This window comes from Myzus persicae, unplaced genomic scaffold (assembly GCF_001856785.1).
Source record: "Myzus persicae strain clone G006 unplaced genomic scaffold, MPER_G0061.0, whole genome shotgun sequence".
NCBI classification, from domain to species: Eukaryota; Metazoa; Arthropoda; class Insecta; order Hemiptera; family Aphididae; genus Myzus; species Myzus persicae.
The window spans coordinates 202999-230914 of NW_019103124.1; the positions used below are offsets into that span (position 1 = coordinate 202999).

The following is a 27916-nucleotide window of genomic DNA, read 5'->3' on the forward strand; positions in this document are numbered from 1 at the left end:
TATTGATGGTTTGTAGGTTTTTGGAACGGTAGGGGGAACACGTGTGTGTTTGTTTTGGCAGAATTTCGAATGGGGCACCCGTAGGTTTCTGCCATGCCCCGGGGGTGGGGGATGGCGGCACTTGCTCCCCGGTCACCGCGACTTGTCCGGAGAAAAATGCCGCCCGGTGGCCGAGGATACGCTACAATATAATGACATTATAAAAATTACACACAATAATATAATTAATGTTATTGCCTACAGGACGGATAAACGAGGGGAGAAAAGTTTGTAGTTATTGAATTGGATTTTTTTTGGTTACCAACAAAAAATTAAATATTTCATGCTTGTTTTTTTACTAGAGTGAGATTTAGGCAACCACTGCCTTTACAGTAGGAGTTGAGAGCACCTTGTCATTGAGTAAACCACTGTAATAGATGTGTTAAATTTGAATTCATTGAAAAATCATTGTAAATTAAACAATTCTGAGCAGAGACCATCTGTCGTTGGTCTGTTATCGTATCAACATATTGCTATTAATTATTATAGTAATTTATTGTGATAATATATAAGGCATAAGTATAACCAATAATATTAATCTAAATGTTTTGAAAATGTTATTTTTTATATAAAAATGATACGTAAAAGTTTCAGACTGTTATTAAAATTCCAGATTTCCTTAATCCTTTTTTTTTTGTTTGTTCAAAATGATATTCAAAATATAGGACATTTTCGAAAGCTTTCGAAAGTATTTAGGAGTACAACATTTAAATTAATTGTTTATTAGAAACCCTCTTCAGCTTAAGATGAAGCACTTCTACTATATATAGTTTATTATAGTTATTATGGACACACACACACACACACACACACACACACACACACACACACACACACACACAGAAAACACAAATAATTTTAAAATCAATAAATTTATCACTTATAATCTAAGATATATTTTTAATAAGTTAACGGTATATTTAGCTGTATTTGAAAGTTTCAATAATTGTTGATTTTGGATATCATAATTATTTCGTGTATTGTAATTTCCCGTTGAATCTAAATGATTTAGTTTTACACTTGTACATTATCAAAATGTTTTATGTAATATTAATTACTGATTTATTTTATACGATTCATGAAAATAAAAAAGTAAATTCATGAATCTTTATACGAATACCGAAAGAATATTAAAAATGTTTTAATATTTTACATATAATTTAAAATTTAATATTTTTTAAAACTTTCTAACACTTAATAAAACTAGGTACTCAATAATTTAAGATTTTTTAAGAAACTTACATGTACCTAATACATATAATTTAAGAAAGTGACATTAATGGAAGAGATGATGGTATAATTTCATGTATAGAAAAACGAGCTTTACCTTTAAGTGTATTGCAATATTATTAAATAATTATTCTTATAGTTGCTAACATTTTAGAATAAAAAAATGAATGGAACAAAGAGTTTTATTTCTTTTGTTTATAAACTATCTTAATATAAAGCGTTTTGTTAAAAATACAAATTGTATTTTTGATTTGTAAAAAAAATGTCAATTAGACGTTAACACAATTATATACATCAACTCCAAAGTAAATCAAAAATAGTCAAAATTTAATCAATAAATGTTATATATTGTGTATTACTAATTAAATTTTATTTTTGATTAGATTGTTATTTTTTTCCAGTTTATCGCATAATGTCTGGTAGACAATGAAATAATCCGAGTCCGACTTACGGATAAAAAAGATATATCATGGCCGACCCGGAGAGAACAAGATTGGTCGTGCTTGGTGATGCTGGCGTTGGGAAGAGTGCAATTTGCAAACGGTTTTTGTACAACTCGTTTTGCTCCAAGTATAAGACGACCGTAGAGGACCTTTACAGCAAAGAATTCAGCCTCGGTACAGCCCAACATTTCAAAGTAAGTCAAACAATTGTAATTTGTAGATATCATATTAAAATGATTAGAGAACAAAATAAAAGTACTTGTTTATAATTATAGCTTTGGTCTTTGGAATGCTTGTAAATAACGTTAAAATAGTAATAATATAAGATGTATTGTATTGTAAATTAGTACATTTCCATAAAACGGACAACAAATATAAATTATCATAGAACTTTTTTATCATACATGGTTTTTTTTACTTGGCCAAATTATCCGGATTATAATTATAGTGAAATATCATTATACCCATTGCTTCAAGGTTTCAGCCTTAAGGTAAACATAGTACGATCAAATCTTAAATATTACAATGGATTCGGTGAATTTTAAAGTGTGGGTACTCAACAAGATTACAACTTATTTTTAAGTTTTAGCCATAAAATAGGAATATTTCTTCATAAAACCTTGTTCAACAATAAATTAATATTAATTATAATATAAAATATTTTTAGTTTAAAGAGTTCTAAAATATATTTTAAATATTTTAATTGACATCATTGTTTATAAATATAATAGAAATCAAGGATTATAATTGTATATAATTGATCAGTAATTAGTTAGAAAAAATTTAATCAATTAACGATGAGAAATGAAAAACGAATTTCATCAATACAAAATAGGCATAGGTATACTCGTAAGTAGGTAGATATTAATAATACAATTATTATAATAATTATATTTAAAAAATAAATGTATTATTGTAACATTTATTGCACTGATTTAGTATTTTTATTTAGTAAGATCAGAATAAGTTCCGAGTTTAAGTAATAAGCTCATAAATATCGTTGTCTAATATGGATTTATTCACTAAATACGAAGTGTGAAATACTAATATGCCAATTGAAATAAAGCAGAAACTAGAAACTCTGCAGTGGTATTGCATATATTGTTTATTTATGTATTTTCAAATAATTAATCAATTAATTGCGGATAATATTATACATTAATTACTATTACTCAAATTGCTATGTATTTTCTTATTAGTTATTCTTATTACTATGCAAATCGATATCAAATTAATCAGAACTACTTTGCAACTATAATTATTATCCATTTCATCGTCTTGAATATTAATATATTTAAACAATATTAAAATTCGAAATAATAAATTAATTGAATACGTTACACACAGTAATAATTATTGATTGTAATTATTTTTCTCGCGAGTTTACAACTTCACAACGAGAACGAGTAAGATATAAAAGATAATTTTATTTTATAAACATTCACAGTATTATTAATAACTACTACATTAAAGTTTGAATATAGTACTGCACATTATAATAAGTTATTATATTGAACACGTAAAAAAAAACCTTCAAAGATATTTTATTTTTGTGCACTGACGTGTTTAATTATATTTTCGAATATACTTCTATTATTCAAAACTATGTAGCACCAAACGGTTAGGCACCTACCCGATATTATTTAAACGTATACATGCTTCATGGTGGCGTAGAATAAGTGAAGCAAATTAAATGGCGTGCACGTCACGCAATAGAAAGGGTCATCAATAATAATAGCACCTAGGTAATAGTCATAGAAATATAATATACGAAATCCGGTCAAATACTAAACGCTATTATGATGATCTCTCCTCAGTCTTGGTGAACTGTAATCTGTATACTTGTATAATTAATAATAATAACAACTAGGAGGTACAAATAATATTATCAACAAAAGATCCGTCCGTCCGAGATGAAATTAATATCGTTGTTACCGGATGGTAATTCACGGCGGCGGTCGAATTTCGCCGTCTTTAGCGTGTGCCCTGTGCACGTATACTCGTATTATAATATCGTCGTTGAGTAAGTACGCCGCTGACAGACGTCTTACCACGGAACCCTTGTTTGACGGATATTATTATCATTATTACTATTATTATTATTATTATTACTATTACTATTACTATTACTATTACTATTACTATTATTATTATTATTATTATTATTATTATTATTATTATTATTATTATTATTATTATTATTATTATTGTTATTGTTACGTTGACGTACTGCTATGCCATATAGTATTGTTTTCAAATCCCCACGGTCGCTATAGGTTATTATACGTAACTCAGCAACACGATCGGGGACATCAAATAAACGTCTCGTTTCAAAGACGTGCGAATAAGACCAACCGGGGTGGTGGACTTCGCTTTTCTCACCCTTCAGTCACCCCCCTAGCCTTCGCCAACAGTCATCATCACTTCTATATCCCACTCACGATATCTCAGCCACCACCGCGCATATCGCACCATTTTAATCCACCCACCACCAACATTCACACAACGACGTGGGTTTATTGTTGTACTGCGTAGTAGACAGTAGAACAACTGTACGAGTAGTGGAGTAGTGGTGGCACTAGTAGCAGTAGTAGCAGAAGGAAGATGAGGAGGGGTAGAGAGTGGGAGGCTTAAATCCGATGGCCGCAACCTCCACATTATGTGTCGTACAAAGGTCCCTTTGTAAAAGTGAACACACATACAGAACGTTGGTCATGGACGGATCTGTGCAGAAGGGTTAATGATTCGATTGAATAGCACTCGCTGGGTCTAGCGTCGACCATCATCTGTTGTACCACCATGATATAATATACTGAATTTAACAGCACTACAGCGAAGGTTAGGTTAGGTCACGCCCAACTACTATAATAATACTACTATATAAAGTGTATATACTGAGTAATTATGTTAGCAATGGTTTTCTCCCATCACATATAGACATACTACGCTTTTTTTACTAATTGATAAACTATTTTCGAAAACTTTATCCGAATAGTATACAAGCCAAGTTTGTCACAGTTTTGAATGCTTTTTGGTTTACTTATAATTTATAAAGTATAAAATTAAAAACGTGATTTTACGTATAGTGTAATACTCCAAAACCCGAGATAGCCAATGTTTATAGCGCTAATTTATGTAAATATTTTAAAAGTTGATTTATTAAATTCTGTTAAATATTCAAATAATTATAGAAGTCTTAAAGGATTAAAGTCAGTATTAAGGTATACAGAGGAGTTTTTATAACTGAGATATACTCTATAAACACATTTTAACCAATTAATAATGCATAAAAATTCTGATTTTTGGAATTTTTTAGTTAACTTGAAAACCATATTTTAAATACTTAGATTATTCATACCATTTAACGATGTATCGTTTGGTGATACTTTAACTTAATTTTTCAAACGAGAATCACCTTTTTTTACTGTACCTATGTAAAATATAAATAGTTTTGAAAATTCAAATACATCTAAATTTAAATTTAAATTATTAGTTTCTAAGTTGATTAATCGTCATTAGCAGTGTTACGTAATAAAATATAAAAATATAATAAAGATTTTGTCGAATACTTTTTATACTAGGGCAATTTGTATAAATTATGAAATGTGAATAAAATATATATGAATAGATTAATATTAATAGTTAAATACATGTTTCAAATCATCAAAGGTCATGGCCTTATATTTTCTAACCATGGACTATTATCCTTACTAGGTACATAAAGTTTAATAACTCAGAATTTAATTTAGATACATTGGCATTTAAGAAAAAATTTCTTCTTATTTCAAAACTAAAATGATGTATCGGTACTGTTTACTCCTTTTAATTTACATAAACAATCTAATCATTTGAAAAACTGGTCTTAAAGATTAATATACACACATTAAAGTTTAAATTCCAAAAATCAGAATTTGAATGAATGCATCATTAATTGGTAAAAGAGGAGGGATGAGCATGTTTAACGAATCACTCTGTATGAAACGGATTGTCAAGTGGATTCAACTATTTATCATATTTTTTATTGTTTTGTTCACAGACAATGACATTTTATCCCTGTATATTTATCGACTATATTTCTGTCATTTTTTGAAAAGACACTGCATGATAATTTTCTATAAGTATTATAGTAAATCAATAATTATTAAACACATCAATACTGATATGAAGAATTCACTATAATACGATTGACTTGGTGCTGTGAATATTAACAATTATTACCATATATTACCATGAAAATATGAAATTATTTTACACATTTTTAAAATAATTGTTGTCGATTAACTCGTACTGAATGTAATAAACTTATTATATTATTCCAAATAATCGAGTTTCTTTGATCATAACCTACGCTCCAAGATACCTACCTACATTTTTAAATTTGATAACTATTCAAACTTGGTACAGAACATACTTTACCTCTGTATTTTTAATAAAATTATCATCAATTTAAGTATTTTACCAAGCTAAATTGTATGGTGCTAACCAAACCCGTACTAAAAACATTAATGCCGACAACTATAATGAATATAAAATTCCTAGATAAATAAGTTATAATGATGTTGTAAATAGTCTCATATAGATCATCAAATCTAACTGCCATCAAAACTGTCTTCAATAGTTAATATTTACAATTTGTATTTTATATGAATAAAACATTAATCATATCATAATTTCACTTTTGGAAATTATATTGAAACAGACTATTATAATTCCTTAATATTAACTTTAAATGTATTCTAATATAAATACTACGTAAATTAGAAAAATTATGTTTTAGATAAAAAGCTGTAAAAAAATTATTTAATTAATTTAACAATTCTTTAGGCCATGATTTTGGTATAAAGAATTTAGCAGTTGTTACATTTTTCCACTTTTTAAATAACAACAAATCAACGATTTCAATACCTCATTAAATTTTTACAATGTACATTAATAAGTATTAATATGTCTTTGATTATATCAGCTTTACCGACTAATTTTTTTTGTCAATGTTATGCAATGGCGGATACCTAAGCATAATAAAAATCTATTAATGACTTACATTCTATATTATTCAACATTTTTATTGGTTTATCCTTATAGTTAAGCTCGTTTATCTTAATATTAAAGTCAAACCTTTGCTTTTAACTTACTTTTTTTGAACTTACGTTTTCTAGCTGTAAATACCAGTGCACTTAAGACTGAACCATTTTGCATTATTTCTTCTTTATAAAAATACACGTAAAATCCAAATCTACTATTTAACGGTGTACAAAATACTAAGTCAAATCAATATTATGTTACCGCGCTACGTACCTCATAGGTGAATTGAATAATCTCTTATTGGATTAAACTATCGAAATATAATATATACTATATACATCCCCCATCGGTTTCCAATATTATAAATTATAATTGGAGAACCCTATCGATAGAAATTATAAACTCTCGATTAGTAGACGGACATATATATTGAATGTAAGTTTAATTATTCTAAATTAATTCAGTGCCTTTGTCTCATTGAGAATTCAATAAATGACTACATGACTGTCAGTTAAAATATTGGTATGCTTCCGTTGTAATCAAAAACCAAATGCAGGATAATTTTAAAAAAAAATCATTCTAATATATACCCATTAAAAGCTGCTTTAAAGTGCACCCAATAAACTTTCATAATCATAACAAATTTTAAGTTCAGACGATTACTTAAAATCGTTGATTTTTAGTTCCAACATTTTCAATTTAGTATGTTTTAAATGTAAAACATATTCTTACATTTTGCTAATCTATGATGAGATGCCTGCTAACCGAATGTTTAATTTGTTTATGGTCAATGCTTGGGGGAGATCGTAGCAATAGTGTAATATCAAATATTTCTGTAATTAATAGCAACAATAACTGCCATAGTGTAGGTAACAATAGTACCTAACAATGCAGATCATCACACGATCGTTAACTCCACTAATACTGTTAATGTATAAATATATCAGGCATTCAGACGTCAATATTCACCCATTCCACTTTTCTGTACATATTGAACGTATATTATCTGAAATTGCAGTACAACGTCATATTACTACATAACAATCAATGCAATTATTAATTCCATTCTAATATAATCGATGTTAATACCCATTACATACTATAAATGGTTCGCAAAAATATCACAAGATTTTTCAATACACCTACTTATTAGGCACTTTTGTGTTTTGAGCACCCATGACAACAATATTCTAGGTGAAAAATTCGAATAAATAGTTGTGGAAAAAATTATTTTATAAATATATTTAAATATTCAATCGTCGACACCAAAATGTTTTTGCATACCTGCAGAGGATTTTTATTTTTCGTTTCAGTACGCTGTGCACGTGCTACAGTTCATGTTCATAGTATTATATTACACATATGAAAAAAATTAAAGTCTATGTCGAGTAGGTTGATGTTGTGCAGTTCGTGTTAAACATATTATAAACATCCATACAGTGATGCCTGTACATATTAAATTAAATTTTTTTTCACGTCAAACCATTATAAATAACCGTTGAAATGTAACATTTTAATCCTAAACGTGTATCCTTCGTTTTTGCACTGGAAGAACATTTGAATAATTACGTGCCAAACCGCTATAGGTAATTTATGAAGTCCACAGGATTGTCAGATTCTATACCTTATAAAAAAGTGTAATAATTATAAATAACGTTAGAATTTTATTCTATAATATAATTCCAAGTTGAGATATTAATAATATTAGCTGAAATATTATTATTGTGAATACATTTATGCATTTAATAAAGTTATATTTATAATAACAAGTATAATAAATAATAATATGTGAGTATCCCTGATATATAAGAAGGGATGTTTCTGGATTTAAGAAAAAGGGAATATAAAGCGCATTTCAAAAGGAAGATCTTGTAATATGTGTAAGATATATATTTTTTAGCACGCATCTGAGATTGTATTTCTTGTAAATTAGCTAATTAAAAATAAAAAGTGTGCATCTATAACTAATGACATTTTTAGATAATTATTAACAGTTATTAAGAGAGGAATTCAATAAAACAATCATTTATGTACAAACACGAAAGCGTTTCGTTTTAATTGGGTAAGAATATTGCATTGCCTTTTACAGGTAGGTAGATGAAAACGAATCAAAAATGAGACGTAGTATATTATTCGAACCTCTAAAAGAAAATTGAAATTCATTTTTCGAGTTTGTGTATGGGTCGCATAAAAGAAGAATTACACGAATTTCAACCCCTCGGGTCTCGTTATCTGTGTCTTAAAGTGTTTATCGAGATATACAGAGTGATTAATTTCTCAAGTGTGCTCACAACATTATATCCCTTAATTATGCATTTATTTGAAAAAAATAAGTTGCCATCGACACAGGGTTCCTTGAATGGCATAAAAAATGTAAGCATATGAAAATATGGTTTTTCAGTGTACCTACTCATAAATGACAAAAATCAGAATCCGAATAAATGCATAATTAACAGATACAATGGGGGGTGAACGTGAATGGCGAATAAGTAGGTGCGAGTATGAAATTAGCTTACTTATCAAAGAAAGGAAAAAATTGAAAACCCATGCTCAGATATGTAGAGGCACGTACCTGTAGGCGTGTGCTGAGATAAAGACTAGAGACGATATGCACGTAGCAAAAACAGTTTCGTTGTATTGAAAATCATATCACGTCTGCGTTCGGCTTTTCTTCACTCGTGTATAGTATTTATTGGTCGTCTGCGGACGCGATTATCATCGCCAAAGACACGGTCAACTCCAGTTTTCATCTTCAGTACCCGCGTGTATATTAATATACGGTACCTATATAAGGTTTGAACGGAATTGAGTTTTCAATATTAAACAACTGTAAAGTTCGATTGCAATAACAAATGAAACCTAACCTAACCTCCCTCGCGATAAAATATATGCACCGCCTCTGGTTTTTTAATGTACCTGAATACCTACTATCGGGCTTCACATTTAGCATATAATTATGCACACATAGCTACATCGTTCACCTACAATGAAATAATATGGCAGTATGTAAAATATACGATCGTGTGCACCGATTGTAGCGCAAATGTTTGTCGATTCGGTAATCCGCATGAGCTTTGATGCGCCTAACTTGTACACATAACTAGATTGAAATGTACTTTAGTTGATCCGTATGAATTGTATATGCACTATACGCATATCCAAACATATGATATTTATAATATAAATGTATATAACTTTGGTCTAAAATAATCAAACATTATTCTTTCGAATAATTATTATCCCATTGTCAGCCAAAACCCCTGCAACACTCAAAGTTTCATTTACATTACTGTGAAATAATATCATTACAATCTACCTATTCATAACGACGAGAGTGTTTCTGATAGATAACTGAAGCTACAAAATTATAGAGCGTATATTATTCTATTAGTCGCATTGGAAATATTATAATCGATCGAAATAAGTTATAATTACTAAATAAATAATAATAATAATATGTTGCAGACTGCAGTAGTGTGATGATGATATCTAGTTAATGTTTTTGTTTCAAATAAGTTTTGCTTCGTACATACAGTATTGATGGAAATGATGCAATGCGATGTAACTAAAAATAATAAATTGACTAAATTATTTACTGAGGTCTTCTTTTGTCCGTTGCCGGTTTCGTAATTAAATGGTTTTCGATTAGATATTTGATAAACATACGTATATCAATTTTTTTAGATCAGCATTAAAAAACATTTAAATTCGGAATTCGAGTATCATTGCATAAATAATAAAACTCGTTAGAATAATAATATTTATATTTAAAAAAAACCCCTTCATAAAGATAAGTAGACTAAGTAACAGCATTTAATATAGCGTAATCGGTACCTCATAAACACTAGCTACATATTTAAAAAAAAAAATAAAACCCTATACAGTCAATCCCTCCCCATATTCCCGCATACTAAATACGTCACCACGTGTATTTCAAAGTGACTTCATTTCAAGATTTATGGAACCGGATTCCCTTGTTTTAAACGTGCTACAGAAAGTGCTAGGCTCGCGAAATTCAAAAGTAATCAGGTAAATTATATTAACTCTTATAATTATGTACGGTTACAGGTGGACATCTTGGACACGTGTGGCAACCCACAGTTTCCGGCCATGCGGCGGTTGAGCATAGCCAATGCGAACGCCTTCCTGTTCGTCTATTCGATCGACTGCGAACGGTCATTCGAGACGGTCAAGCGAAACTTCGAGGAAGTCCGCGAGCAGCGCGAGGACTACCAGGTGCTGCCAATCGTGGTGGCCGGAAACAAACTTGACCTTCCAGCCGACCATAGACGCGTCACCGTGGAAGACGCTTCCGAATGGCTGTACTGCGAGCTGCCAAAAATGAGGCGAGTCCATATTATATAATAATATGATGATTAAGGATATTATATTATTATTTTAGTGATTGACATAGTAAACGTTTATATTATTATTAGTAATCTCGTGAGGTTATCGGGGGAAAAAATGTTGTGTGTATCTCGTCATTCTACGTCGTCGTAGATATATTACAAAAACAATATTTTCGTCGTAGCCTTGCAGTTTCAAAATCAAAAACATTTAAAACAAACAAGACGAAACGTACACTATTAGTCAATAAATTATAAATTCTTATTGATGATAATTTATTATGTTCCTGTAGTGCTGTGACGTCCTATAGCCTGTAAGTCTAGGCATTGACATAACGAACTGAATTATCGACAGTCATCGATGATTAAGTCTGGTCCGACCACTAATCCGATTTATAAGCTTGTCTGACATAAATATTAATTATTTTGCTTGCAGCCAATTTTTCTCTATAATAGAAATAATATACGTGTCCTGGTTGAAACATTTTCTTCCATTCATCGGGGTACAACAAATCGGTGTCGGCCCCTTTAAATGTATAGCGCTATAATAATATCATAATAGATAAAATTATTTTTAGGCGATCCATCGTAATATTTTGAAAGCATACAGTACAAAATATTATAAATTGTTGAAACATATTTTCATGTTCATGTACACTATTGTATCTTGGTAAAAAAAAAATTGTCATTTGGAGTTATATTCTTAAAATTGAGATATTGCGACTTCTGTTTAAATTGCATCTACTACAAACGTGTAATATTACTACTGTGAGTTTTTTTTCAAAGAGAACCATTCAACCATTACACATTCCATATATTCGCATCTACTTATTTGTTATACATAATACAATTATTGTTTGACAGCATTTATCAACTTCAGATAAAAAAAATATGCATATTATTACGCGATTCGTTTCTCTATATTTATCGTTCGTCAAAACAATCGTAAAGGTCACCGCGATTTTCAAAAATGTTGGATAATGGATGTTTCACTATACTGTTATCTTATAATAAGTGTTGATACTCGGATATCTTCGTGTAAACAGACTAAACAATTATCCACTTGGAATTAACGATTTATAATCTCGATTTTTGATCGGTATGTATACACGCCTATGTAGGTACTATATGTGTGTATACAATACTACGTTCATGCTCCAATAGGCTAAACATTATTTGGTCTGCCAAAATTAGTAGTGATAATGTGTAGTGTGTATAAATAAATAAACGACTTGAGATCGTGGGTGGAAATATGTCGGGAGGAGGCAGGGGTGGGTTAATAAAATCAAATACCAAAAAGAAACTTTCTTCTTTCAAATCTCACTGCAAAATAAGTCAGAACCGTATGCTGGTTATTCGGCATATAAAATAAAAACTTAAGTCTCCGCTCGGTTGTTATATTGCAAACCTTGTAATTATCTGTTCAATGAATGGGTATTTTCTTGCAGCATTTGCCCTCTTTCACGATGAGCACTTACATACGTGTACAATATTTTCCAACAATTTTCTATAGGTCAAAATCAATAACGTCATCAATTTTTTGTATTCAAGGTAAGTGTATGAAATTTTCAATTACACGTGATTTTCGTATTGTTTATACATACAAATGGAAGCTTAATAGTATATGAATTAGGTTTTTGAAAATAATTCCTGATGTCCAAGATCGTAATTGGAAAATGAAACTTGTGAAATTGTTTTTGAAAAATCCAAGGACAAAATTCATCGACCCTCCCTCATACGGACCACATGCAGTTGAGATATAGTCGAGATATTTTCAAAATTTCAACTTCAAATTTTTTTATTGGGCTTACCACAACCGTATTACAATATAATGTCACTAGGCTACTGAACTACTGCGATTCGCCGTGTTGCCTTGGAATATAATAAGCATACCACTATACTACTATAGTATAATTTTATATCGATAACGTGTCCGGTATAGTTATTGTAGTAATCGGACACACAAATAAAAGTATTTATTTAATCACTCGAAATGACGATGTAACAATCTAAAATGTTATATATATTACAATTGACAATGGATAAATATTAAAGCATTGTTAGCCAGTGTGTGGAAACAGGAAGCGACCTATATCAGAATAAATATATAGTTTTAGTTATTATTAAATTTTAAATATAATCATTATCGTATTAAATTCTTTAATACACATGAAAAATGTTATAGTTTAATTATACTTATTACATAAAAAATTATTTTGTATTGGCTTAATAACTGTATTCTACTAGAATGTCTTACCCTTGGCATATTACTATTGGGTTGATTATAGCATACCAAGTAAAAGATAACCGTTTCACAAATATAATTTTGTGGTTTTAAATATTATTAGATTGACCACTTTTACAGTAACATACATTCATTTTAATTATTTTCGAATCTTCGATCAATATGAGCAATTCCTACAACAGTTTTATAGGTGACGTATAACTATTAAGTGTTAATGAAACAATAATAATAAATAAGTAGGTAGCACTGTCAGTAAGTACTGATATATATCATAGTAGTACAGTTGTATACAACTGTACTACATCGATACCTTCATGATAAATTATAAAAAATTTAATAAAACCATAACCTTCCACTAGAAAATAATATTTTATTATCGTGCACATATTTTAATTGATTTTTGATAGTTGGTACTTAAAATCCAGCAGACTATGACCTTGCATTGTGATAAAAAATATGATTACTTATAAATGCTAACTTTATAACTGCACATTTTAACACATGATTTTAAAGCGTTAAGTGGAAAATCCCGGAGGTACAGGAATCAAAAGAACATATTATTTGAATAGGTAAACTAAGACCAAGTTCATACAGCATATCATTCCTACCTGTGCTACTAGCACCCCAAAATAATATTCATTTTTATCCGAATAAAAAAATGGTTTAAAAATAATTGGTCAGTTGCACCAAATCGTGCCATTTTTAATCCACTTGTAACACCATATCGCTATAATAATTAATTGAGTCATAATAACTATCGTTAAAAAATATGAAATTTAATTGCTTTTTTTACCTAACCGATAATAATTTATCATAATTTGTACTTCGTTCAACTGTATTTTCACAAAAATAATTATAATAGTTATTATTATATTGTTGAGTATAAAAATATTTTAACACGTTTAATTGTAAACCATATAATTTTGAAATAATCTGAGGTTGAACGTTGAACTATTATTGTTTTTCAAAGTTCTATTTGCTTCTCAAAATAACGTTTAGATACATATTTATATTTTAATAAAATCTAAGGATGACACTTTTATTTCAGGTGTTATCTATTTGTTTCCCAAGAAAACTTTCTGATACCTAATTAAAATGTTATAAAGAATTCTACAGTCCATATAACATACCATCATCGACAGTCCATGTATTATGCTATAACAACTTTACGGTAATACTATTTAACTTGCAACTTTTGAGTAAATAGTAGTTTAGTATAGTGTAGCAGTCCTTTGACCTTTTCGTCTGTGTACATATTTCGTTGTGGATCCGGGATGGGTATTTTTCCGTCATAAAGTATAAAATATACGCATTTCTATAACGCCAACAAACCCTTCAGCGAGTACAACCGAACGCGAAAAAAAACACAAACTGTCCATCGATCAAACAAGCGAGATTTGACGTAACAGGCCAAATACAATTTACAGTATACATTGGATTCCCGGGAAGAATAAGTATATTTCATTTCCTACCCTAGCCCCGAGCATTTGTAGTCCGGACATCCGCTGTCGAGAACATAGTGGTGGTGCACGCGGCCGCCGTAAAGACTATAGTATTCTACCTGCTGATAAACCCAACAGTGACAAAACGTAACGATCTAAATAATTATATTAAACATATTCATTACCCCGACTATAGTCTGTAGAAATAATATACATCAGCACGTCGTTGTTTAAACGTAGTCCGGTAAGTAAGGTGTCATTTCATTATACAGATGCAGATCGCTGAACACTGACCTCGTCTCCGAATGAGGTTTATTTCAATGCGCACAGAGTATGATTATTATGTTATGCGTATTACATCAAATTAATAGTCCGGGTCTTCGTCATACATATTTCATAACAATGTGAATATATTTTCTTTTTACTTTTGATACGTTTAAAAGGAAATTATTGGGGGATTGAGGTTCCGAAAACGGCTGGAGTCAAAGACGAAAATACCAACATTTACATAAGACGAGGTTTTTTTTTTTGCAATCACAAGACAGTCATTTTCTCAATAAATTTCGCTCCGTAGAAAATGGTCGTACGTTTTTTGCAAAGTGCACAACGCGATCTGAACAATGGATCTTCCTTGTACAGCAGTTTTATACACTTCAGAAAGTGTACAAAAATCAATGAACACATTGTAAAGTGTAACATTTCCCGGACTTTACTCGCTTAACATATCATATACGTATATGGCACTTGTACCTACATTTCATAGTACTATAATGCTCGCTAACACTCGTCCCATTGTATCTTTTTATTAAAGTCGGCTACAACTATATATATATATATATATATATATATTATATTATGTTGATATCATTTATATGAAAAAATGTTAAATTTAACTATTTAACAACAAAAAAAACGTACATTGTCATTAGGAAGAACATTGCCAATTACTTAGATAGCGTGTGTCCTTAGATAGCGCGTGTCTATATATACATATATATATTAGGAAACTAAATCGTGACATTATAAAAGAAGTTTTACGCCAACGCACTTTCCAACGGTAGTCATAAATTATGTACACACTATGTTTGTGGTCATGTGCACACGCCGTTGAAATATAGCGTTGGTGTGAAAGGTCTTTTTCAATTGATTTAGTCTATTCAAAGCCCGAATTTAAAATGCATGCATAAATTATGTCTCGAATGCGTAGTTTATATCATTTTTCTACAAGTGCTAAAATTGATTTCACCGAGTGACACGCAGACACGTTCGCAATCATCATGTGACGGCATAATGTCCATTTTCAATTGCTTTTTTAAGAATAATACTATTCAAATTCTATGCAATAAAACAAAATGCAATCATTTTCAAAATATTTCTACAAAATAAATGGTTTGACGGGTTCAAAATGTAGCCGAAAAATTTATATTATTTTGAATTTTGAAAAATGTTGTGTAAAATAATAAGAATTTTATCACCATAACAAAAACTGAAAATCGATGAGGTTTCTCCATACAAATTATTAAACTTTTAATAAGATTATATTTTTTGTGGGCGATTAAGCTATATCTTGAGCTAGTTACTGTACTTATTTTTATATATTTTTAAGGAAATTTTTATGGTATTTCATATAATAAACATCGTTTTAAACTGAATACATCCTAGCTACACTCAGAAGTCAGAATGTAAAATTTAAAAATAGAGGTTTTGCAGTTTTATAATTTATGAAAAAAAATTATAAACTAGAACTCATATATTATATATCTACACGGGCACAAAAAGTTTAACAGAAATAGCTGACAAATATAATTAACTAACTTAATATCTATTTAATAACTAATAAGCAATGACTAATAACTTAACTAATAAATAAATATGCATCCTAGTTATAAAAACAATTAATATTTACAATATACATATAATTGACAATCACGATATCATAATACCTATTTAAATTATATCAAAAAAATTGTAAAATGTCCAGTTTAAAAATTATTAGATATAGTTAGTTAATTGTGTAGTATGTTATACTGTGTATCTATGAAAATACCTGTCAATATAATATATAAATTCCAGTTATATAAATAAGAAAAACTCAATATTCTATCTTATTTTTAGAAGAAGAAACTATATTGAAATTCCAAATCAGTATTAGGTATATTTTTTATTGTTTCAAGAATAAGGTAAATAGGTGAATGAAAATACGGTATACAGATCTAAATAATTTTAAGTATATTTGGCTGCAGGGCTTATATCAAAATATATTATATTTTTATTCAATAATTTTTAGTTTAAAAAAAACACTCATGGGGAGAGGAATCGCATCATAGATGTTTCATACTACTTATTCAAATATTTTATTTCTCCTTATTACCTTAAAGAAACTAAAAAAATAATCGAAGGGACCTTATATGCAACACATGTTTTCAGTCAATATTCGATTCTACTATGGTAATTTATTCATATGAACCTAATTATTAAAATTAATTGTTTAACCAAAATATAATTGAATGCTAAAGAGATAGCAGTAAGTAAGCTGTGAAACATTGAAACAACAACCGTTTGTATAAGGAAAAAAGCTAAGTCCACCTCCGATTGTAAACGATGACAAGCTTGTAAAATATTTCTTTCGTAATATTGTTCTAATTTCAAATTATACAGTTTTCATTGTAAATGCATAACATAAAATTAATTCCAGTTCTATAGCCATCGAAGTTTCTTTTTTAAGGCTGAAGGTAACAAACATAAATATGTCTTGGACTGGAAATTATAATATGCTTACAAATCAAAGAATATGCTATAGATGGTTTTGTTGTTGAACAGTACAAGTCCTTAAAGATTAAAATCGAGACTAACCTTTCTTTTGTCTCTTTAGATTAATAAATACATTTCATTCTTTGTGTATACACTTTCAATTCCTTTTTAATAAAGATTTTTCAAAAGTATCGTTTTATTATTATTATTACTGTAGTACTTCAGTATTCTCTCTGTAAAAATAACCTCTGCATGCATAACTGAGCATAAGTTGACACAAATAATATTAATATAATATTGATCACTGCAAAACCTGTTTTTGCTAAGACACGGTTTCACGAAAATAAAATATTGTGATAAGTTTAATATAATACGTATATTATGTGTAAACGAACTCTTATAGTACCTATTGCAATATAATGTTTGTTGTAATTATAAGTTTTAAACATGGCCATATATGGTGCCAATATAAATAGCGTAATTTAAACCAGCGTCCATACAGATATTGAAATTATTCTGACACGTCAAATGTGAACGCTTTGTCAATAATTCTATAGCAGTTTATTGAATTTTAATTACATTAATAATTATTAATATTATCATTTTTTTGTGAATATTTCAATTTGAATTCGTGAATTTAAAAAAAAAAAAACAATAATTTCGTATTATCAATCAAATGTATATGGCAATTTATTCGTTTAAAACGCATTTCAAGAACTGTGGTAAAACTTTCATGACAGTTAAAATATGCGTTTCAAAATTATAATATAAAATCCATTTCATCGCAGTGCTCGATATTTGCAGAGAGACATTAATAATTATAATTGTAACCCATATGAGCAGCCTCTTCAAACACTAATATTCTAACGCCAGGATAATGCATACGTTTTACTTTCTAGAAATTAACGAATCGTCGCGAAAAATAAATATTTTATTCGTGGATTATTTTATGAAGCCTTTGATCATATATTAATATTTTGTACGATACAATTTGTTAACCAACACTTCGTGTTGATACAATGCTTTTAACATCACGCCATGTCAGTAACACCTCCGTTATTATAATTATTTCAAATTTCAATATTATAATATACTATATCCATAAATAATTAATTATCACAGGCTGTAATCACCGTATGGCGAATCTAATTGAAATACATGTAGATATAGGAATGAATTCGTAATAAAGTATACGGGGCCTGCCAAGCTCTCCCTCGCCGTCGTTATGTTCTTTGATCCTTTTAAATGCTGATTCTAATATTTTTTAAAAACTGAATTTAACACAAACAATCAAAAGTAAACTAAAGAGAAAATCTCCACGAACAGAATGGTTTTTTAAACTTTACAGTTACTGCAGATCGTTCGTCTAAAAATATGCAAACTAATACTATCCTACATACTAAATAAAAACACGACGAAACACTGTCTTTCGCCTGCAAATCGTGAAAAACAGAATATAAGCCCAGCACCCTGTACAAAGAGTTTCTATAATATTCAGTCCAAACTCGGTATATGCTCATCTCGGTAGTGGTCTATTATTTAAAATGGTGCAGCCATTCAGGTCAATATTTTAGCATACTGGCGACCTATTGTTTTTTTGTACCTATGGTCTTACAACCGAAATATAATATTCTTTGATAATCAATTTAACTGTGTTTCTTTTGTATAATTGACAGAGTATGTACAAATTATAAATCAAAAATTTGTTCCTTGTTTGGGGTGTATACGCCATGTTAAAATAATAAAGAGGTATTTCTATCTAAAGATTATGTACGACTTGATTATACATGAATTATACTTCAAAACTCAATAATCGTAGAAAACACGACGGTCAATTAGATCGGTAATATAAATCATCATTATTATGTCCAGGAGTAGTACTATATTTAATGAAAATAAATGGCGTAAATGACGCTTTGACCTGTTTAGTTATTTTGCCCCCCCCCCCCCCAGTATATTCCGCTCAAGGGCCACCGCAAATAAAGCGAGCCATTAATAGTCATATCGTTATTTATTATTATTATTATTATTATTATTATTATTTCAATATTCGTTCATTATACATTGATAAACAAATACGATATCCATGCATAATTAAATTATTTTTTTGCAATACAAACTATAGAAAGTGAAATGATTTTTAAAACGCTTTCAAATGTTTTATAAAATTATATCATATTGTGCATGGGGCATGCCTGTATTATGCATGAAAAAAAAATCAATCGATACGTAAAAACGATGAATAGTATATTTTTCATTCTAATGTCATTATTATCATTATTATTATTACTGAGTATGTGTATGTGTGTGTGCGCGGGCGGGTTAGTGGGAGGGTGGGTGTTTAAAATAATACTGTTTCTTTCCGCGTCTCGTGTTAACATCATTGGTCCGTTACAGCTGAAATGCCCAAGTTTTTCAAACGTTTAATAGGCAAAAACCGAGGAAAATTACTACCAGTCGTTTATTTCGTACAAGTCGCTTGGCAAATTGAATACAAACCATAATTAAAACTAAACGTTTACCGGTAAAACGCGTGCGCGGGCACGGCAATGACGCATTCGGCGGAGAATGCGAACGACAGGACGATAATGACGTTTCGGGGCGATTAAGGCCTCGGAATAATGTGATTTAACTTACACAAAATTAATGGGTAAAAACAGTATGGATTTACTTGGGATATGCCTTCAGAAGCAACTTTACGCTTTTGATTAATAACAATAATGATACAAAAGCGCGATGAGAAAGTAAATAATAATAATAACATTCGCCTGATTGCGATTAGCAGCGCCTCCGCCGATGATGCCTTATTCAACTCGGACGAATAAATACTTGCCGGGCATTCGATCATAAACTAATAACTCAAATGATTTGATTACACGGTCGATGAGTGTGCAATCAACGGCTAATATTCTGCTCGGATATTTAATCAACTTTTGTCGGCCAGTGTGTGGTATTCGTAGTTCGTAATGCTTACATCGTATTACCCGGACCGATTTTATTGACGTAAGATTATATGCTCGTTATGGTGATCAAATATTTATGGTTTTCATCCAGTACACCAATAAGTACTAACTTAAACTACAAAAGTAGATAGCTACAACAGAAAACCTTCACTAGAATATACATTTTTTGTATTGCTGGTTTTTGTCACAACCTTATTAAGTCAATACATTCTGAATAATGTATATCATAATGCTTATCTTCGTTGTAAGGAACTAAAAATGGACGCTCCCGTATTTTGAGCATTGAAAATTAAATGATGTTATATCAACACCGCCATCTTACATTATTTCAACTTTCAAAAATTATCACTTGGCCAATAAATAAATAGCTACGATTGTGGTCAGTGATTACCATAAATTATATGCTTAAAGATATGAGCTATAATATGTCACATAAAATATCAACTCTATTACATTGTTATTATCCAGTCAACAAGAAGTCTTAAGCCATGTCTCTTGACTTCGCTACAAGTCATGGAGACTACCCCCTACAGTAGACAAATATAAGATAGCAATGCACTTCTTTTGATTCAATTAGATATTCCATCGTTGAATATTAATATTCAATAAGTATAGTGACTTAATAACGTTGGAGTTTGAGTATGACTTTAGATTTGCACTTGTGATATATTGCTTATTAAAAATGAATGTATATATATGCATATAGCTTTTACCTTATTAATCATTTTTTATTATTTGTTTTCTCTTTTCACTCAAACCGTACATGTCTTATCATCGTTTTTCATTGAATCGATTTTCTATAAATCATATGGATATGATTCAAATCCATCGGTGAATCGAGACTAACCAAACACATTTAAAATATTAAAATTATTCAGTTATGATTTGAAAAATGTCACCAAATTATATTATATTATATTATATTAATATTATATTTATACATTTCGTACTAAAATAAATATCAATAAATTGAATCCCGCATTTGGTTTAAGAACACCTAGAGTAAAATATTTAAGTCTAATATTGATGCGTCGCTGAAAACTTGACTTCAATACCACGTCTACACAAACGTAACAGCAGGTACCCATAAGCAATATTACTAAGGTAGACATTAAATTATTATCAATAGGTTCCAACGACAGTATATATACCTACATTAAATACATAGCATCAGCTAATAATCGTATTCGGTGACCTGCCTGCCCGTCATAATTATATGCACCCCGTTAAACTCGCTTAAGCTAAAAACCCGTAACGACACTGAGTTTCGAATAAATAACTAAAACAAAAAAAAACGAAAAACAGGTTGGTAGAGGCAGGTAGCATAAATTATAAGGATCGCAAAAAAAACGCAAAAAGGGATTTTGATGTTTTCATCATATGAGCACGCGTGTCGAGGAGCTTTTTATGTATAATATCGGTCAGGCCAACATACACTCGACTGCACTATAATCCATACAGCTGAAATGTAAACGCTTTATATTGAACAACTATATAATAAACGCACATGCAGAGTACCTACACAATCTATATATTGTAAAAAAAAAAATGGGTTTTGTTTACGAGGTCGATGCGGTAGAGTTCTGAGCACTACTGCACATCACGGATGGACGCTGTGCACCGTTCTACGAGATAAATCAGAAAATATTATATTATATTAGAATATTTTTACAAAATAATATAACGATAATAATAGCTATTGGTTTCGCTTCTAGAACCTGTTTTTACTATGACAACATAATATTTTTAGTTCTTATGTGAAACACACAGATATAAATGTATTGTATTTTGTTTAATTCTCTTAAATCCATCACTGTCCCCCTTAATCTTTCCTCCATCCTAAACTCCAATTCTGAAAAAGTCGTAAATATAATTACTAATTTTATTTTGGAGGCTGGTTTCATCATATAATTTACTTTTAAGTTAATTGCCGTTTTAATTTTTTGTATGTCTTTTAAATATTTTAATGTTATCACTTTATCAGTTATGCTGTTTTATTTAATTATTGAGCTGTAATAGTAAAACTAAAAGCTAACAAAAAACAAAAAAAAATGTATTGTATTCTATTCTATATGACTATATATTAGTGGTGAAACACCATCAAAATATAATCACTACTGATAATATTATCAATATATTGTTATATTGTGGTTTAATTGATAATATTGTGTTAAATATTTTAAGCGATTTTTATTTTTACGAAAAATCATTTGACAAAATTTAAAATATGCATCGTCGATTTGCATTATTTCATCAGTTCAAATGTCTTACAGCATCGTGGTACTTTTGATGATAGTTGGATTTTCTCTTGAAGGCTTAGCATTGTCAATCATTATGATAAGTGAATTTGTAGAAATAATGGAAAAATATTGATATACTTTTAACAGTAAAACATTTTGGTGATCTATTAAATTCCACACGAAAACAACGTTTAAATTATGGTCTGAAAAATGAAAATGGTTTTTTTATCAAATATTAGATAATACAATATTTCAGTTATCGATAACTTTATAAGTTATGAGTGTTATGACTAAAACTGTATAACATTTAAAATAAATCTTTGAAACCACCTGTCAAATACAAAGTGCTTGATTTAAGACTGAAAAATACCTGGTTATTTATTGAAATGGTCGGCCAGCTGTAAAATTGTTTTAAATAAATAAATGTTGACCCCATGGTTTCCCGTGAGATACCTACGAAGTGGTAAAATACTTATGTGTGAACTGCTTGGAACATTGACCCTTTTGTTAACACCAAAAAGATTCAGCGTTATCTAGTATAATATAAAATAAAAATAAGTGTAAGTAACGCTTTTGAGTTATATTACGTTAAAATATTTTAGTTGAACTCCGTGTGAGTATTTTTATTATACTGCAGAGGCGTGATAATATAGAATGCTTGTGTAGTCTAATTGAATTTAAATTTCACTCAAACGCTATTCACTCAGTACGGATGTTAATTATACAAACTCATTGGGGTGAAAAATATAAAAAATATTGTTTACCTTTATCATAAAAAGAGAGCCACCCTAGACTCTAGAGTATGATGTTTAGATGCACCTACGCAGTAATTAAACTATATAATATTAATATAAGCTAAAACGTTGTCTTCCCCAAACCTCTACTCACCCAAGCCGTCTGAAACTGCCAGGACAAAAGCTCCCTACCACCCTCCCGCTTCATCCCCGTCAACCTGCCCACTCTTTCCGGTGCACTCGCAACCCATGCCAACCCATAACGCATAATATGGTATGCACTACCCATGTAATACCACCATGCCTACACTGTATAAAGTATTATGTGTACAATATTGTAAACACACGTCTGACGCTGGCAAATTTGCACTATCGTTTTCGCAGGGTCAAGTTGATCGAGTGTTCGGCCAAGGACAACGTAAACGTGCGTGATCTGTTCAAATGCTTGTTGGTGCTGTCCCGGAAGCTGAACGGATCGGAAGACCAGGCGGCGTGCCCGCTGAAGCGCCGGTCCAGCGCATACGTCAGCCACACCAAGTCGTCGAGGCGCGCAGCGGAGAACTCGGGAGCCGCCACAACTTCCGGTCCGGCGGGCGGTGCTTCCGGACACAGACGTGAAGACCACCAGCTCCAGCAGCAACAGCAGCAGCAGCAACAGGAACGGGCGAAACCGCGCAGCCGCAGCCTGATCAGACGGTGCAGCCGGAAGGCCAAACAACAGATCAGGGACACGACCACCGGCGGAAGTGGTGGTGGGGGTAACGGCGGCGGTGTGGACGACTGCAACGTCAGCTAAATGCTCGCATGATAATTATTTAACATATGCGATACACGATATACCTGCATGACAACAGTAATAGTATATAGTGTCTTCAGTTGTCCGACGACAACAAAATTCACACTCGTACCTACTACACAACAATAATTCATTATGATTTTTGTCGTTTTATACGAATTGTAACTTTAGATAGTATTATACCGCGTGTACTACCCATCAGAGTTTTACTAAAATTTTATTTTCTAAAATTGTTGTATTGTTTATCGAATTTTTACCGACTCCTCCCCTCCACCCACGAAACTTGCCCCCGAAGTTTTATTTTTTTCAGTTTACTGTACTTCAGCCGTCAGCTAGAAATGTTTCTGTTTTCTCCCCTCTGTTTCATTACATATTGTAGGTACAACTACAACTACAGTTATTTAAACATCGATTAACGTTTTGGGTGTGCTCAAATAATAATAAATATTATTAGAATATGCGTCGACGACGTGCCTCTTGAAGCTATGTGAGTACCTACCTATGTACTAAAAAAATACATAGATACTGTATTATATACGATGATATTATAATATTAATATTAAAAAAACGTCTCTTGAGCGGTATTATAACTCATTTACGACGAAATATCCAGAACAATTTTTAAGTTTCACATCCTCCACACAAATTGTGTATATAATAATATATAATATAACATGCACACTCTGTATAATATATGTGTCGTTAATTTGTGTTTATCAGTCCAATGTAGCCGATCCTGAAACTACAAAATCACTTTTTTGTTTCTATATTATATTTCGTGCACCAGGCGTAGGTACTTTTAACGGTGCCGATATACTTGTGTTTACTTATATCATAGTTAACTTATATATCATGTATTATATTCCTTATTATTATGCTCTCGGCGTCGGATTATGCGTATTAAAATAGTTTTGATTAAAATATTATAATCACGGTCTTTATAAAATATTCACCCATAAAACTAATATGTTATATTATTATGCCATTGTGGCATTCGAGAAAACTCAACATGTATTAAACTAGATTATGAAATTAGTCAACTATTATTATTATAATAATTATTTTACTTTTTTTACACCGTATTGATTTGTTTTTCTGATTAGGAAATTCCATTAACGTACAAATTAAATTTTGGTTATATTATGTTATGTACTATTATTTTCGGTTTTACAATTCGTATTGACTGGAAAGTAATTATCATATTATTATTATTTATTTATAGGTGATAGGTTTCAAACAACGCTATGATTTTTGGGAAACAATTTACATTAATTATCAAAACCACTGGTTTTTGTGTGTACCTTTCAGAACGCGGGTTTTGACCGTGCTTAAAATGTAAATATAATAATTAACAAATAATTTTGACATAATTAATATTATAATTTTATTTAAATGTTCAACGTGTTTTGTTACGAATTATTTAATCTAATAAGCACGTTTTAAATATAATATAATTGACGGTGATCAGATGATTTTTATTACACCGGTTATCGTCTATATTTCGTGTAAATATTTTATGAATTTGAATATTTAATACGCTAACCTGTAATCTCTGATTTCACTGGTACAACATCTATGATTTAAACAATAAACGTGATAAATTGTAGTAAATTCGTTAATTTATGTGCCATTGATTTCCAAGTGCTTCCATAAGCGTATTGTCCAAATAGTCAACCTGTATAGGTACGATAAAAGAAAGTCTAAACACAGTAATATATTAGTCATAAAACGAACCAACATGTAATGTTAAACATCAGACGTAAAAAAATACATACTATTTATTCGTACTTGCATTTAAAACATATTTTATCTTAATTTGTTCACGAAGCATTTTCAAAAAGAAATGTGTACTCTAAAAGCAATTTCAACTACACGATACCTATATACTACTAAACTATACGCAATGTATTTAATCGTCCAAGTTATTAATTACTATTATTATTCTCATTCTGTATTCGATGTTACTATATACAATCTAATAACTTACCCATTTGACTAAATATATTATTTTATATTTACAGTTTTCAAATAACAAGCCAGCACTTAGGTACATCATAAAATAGTTATAGTAACCTACGTAAAGTACGAGTGCCTACATTAACAATGCATAAAAAACAAATAGTTGAATTTATATAGACAACAACATCCGTGAAAAGAAGTCTCAAATAAAAGGTCATAATATACTGAATTTTATTATTAATAATATATATTATTATGTGTAATAATATCACCATTAATGCCTATATGTACATAATAATAACTTGTTAATCAATCATGTCGTTTGATATTTTGTTGAATAATAATATAATTTTTTTTTTTTTAATTGATCCTGAGCCCGGCAACTGTGGCCGAATAATATAATTATAATCTACGATAATCTAACACTGCAGCTAAATTATAATATTTTGACTTGAAATGTGTGCATCATCGTTGCATATTTTGTATTGTTGTCGATTAATGTCTATACTTATTAGGCAGGTAGGTATTGAAAAAAAATAAATACGATAAAATAACTGTTGGTAAATATCCGTTTAAAATGCCGACGGGGTAGCAGGTTATGGGTTCTCAAATACCGCCTGCGATCGCCTTCAAGTATAATAAAACTCGAAAAAGCGAAAAATATTGCCTACGTGTTATTTCTCATTTTTCAAACATAAAATAGATGTGAAAATAAAGTGTCGTAGTTATATCCCCGTAGGTGGCATTCGTTGAGTAAAAATTTGTTTAGTCCAATCGGGAATAAGCAGGGATAATAATAATTAATTACGTATTTTTTTCTATGGATGTTTCCACATAACTATATAAATAAAAATTACATTCATTACAAATAAAAATATTATCACACTAATGACATACATTTTAAATCATAAAATTTGATGGAAACCACTGGCGATATCGTTTTATTAGTGAATATAATTGTTAAAACATGACATGAAAATCATGTTTTGAATAATCAATTCAGTTAATGGGTTTTACATACTATGTATATGTTCCCTAGATAGAAAAAGTTCGATTTTATTATGGTCTTGTGCAATTCATTTTAATTGGACGAAACTAATTAATTGTCTACAATGATTTTTCCATTAATTCGAATTTAAAATAATAAAAAAAAAATCCAGTGAACAACACTCCTTTCATGTCACATTAATTTGTATAATTTTAATCAGGCTATGGTGCAACTAATAAATACAATAGTTTATTATTGTTTTATTTTTATTTTTTCAACAGTCTCCAACAATTTTCAAGAGCATCGATATACTTTACTATTGAATATTGATACAATTAAAACACTGTACATTTTTTTTAACTTAATTCGATTGTATACATTTTTTTATTTTAGGCTAATTTTCAAGGAAATTAATGATTACTTATCAACTCACTATAATATAATAAACAACTAAATCCGTTAATGATTACATTTAAGGGACCAGTAGACATTGATAGTATCATCCTATAATATGTCGTTCTACTGATATTTATCATACATTTATACCTAAGAATTTCAAGTTAGTTAAATGCATAAACATTTATAATATACAGTAAGGGAATAACAATGTTAAAGTTAAGAAGATACATATTTATTTATACATATACATATTACATACTACATAATATATACACATAAATACATAATACATATAAAGTATTTCCAAACGAAAAATACA

The 27916-nt window shown here is 30.0% G+C and overlaps 1 protein-coding gene across 3 annotated transcripts in view; it reads left to right on the top strand.

The window, feature by feature from the left end:
* LOC111033830 (ras-like protein rasC) overlaps window positions 1-26255 on the top strand; it is a 169482-nt gene extending 143227 nt beyond the window's left edge. For all 3 annotated transcript variants that reach the window (XM_022314757.1, XM_022314759.1, XM_022314758.1), the window contains 3 exons: window positions 1671-1906; window positions 10803-11080; window positions 23840-26255. In XM_022314757.1, coding sequence (XP_022170449.1) covers window positions 1739-1906; window positions 10803-11080; window positions 23840-24251 — 858 coding nt within the window. In that variant the 5' untranslated portion in view covers window positions 1671-1738 and the 3' untranslated portion in view covers window positions 24252-26255. The remainder of the gene's footprint in view (window positions 1-1670; window positions 1907-10802; window positions 11081-23839) is intronic.
* The last annotated feature ends 1661 nt before the right edge of the window (window positions 26256-27916 follow it).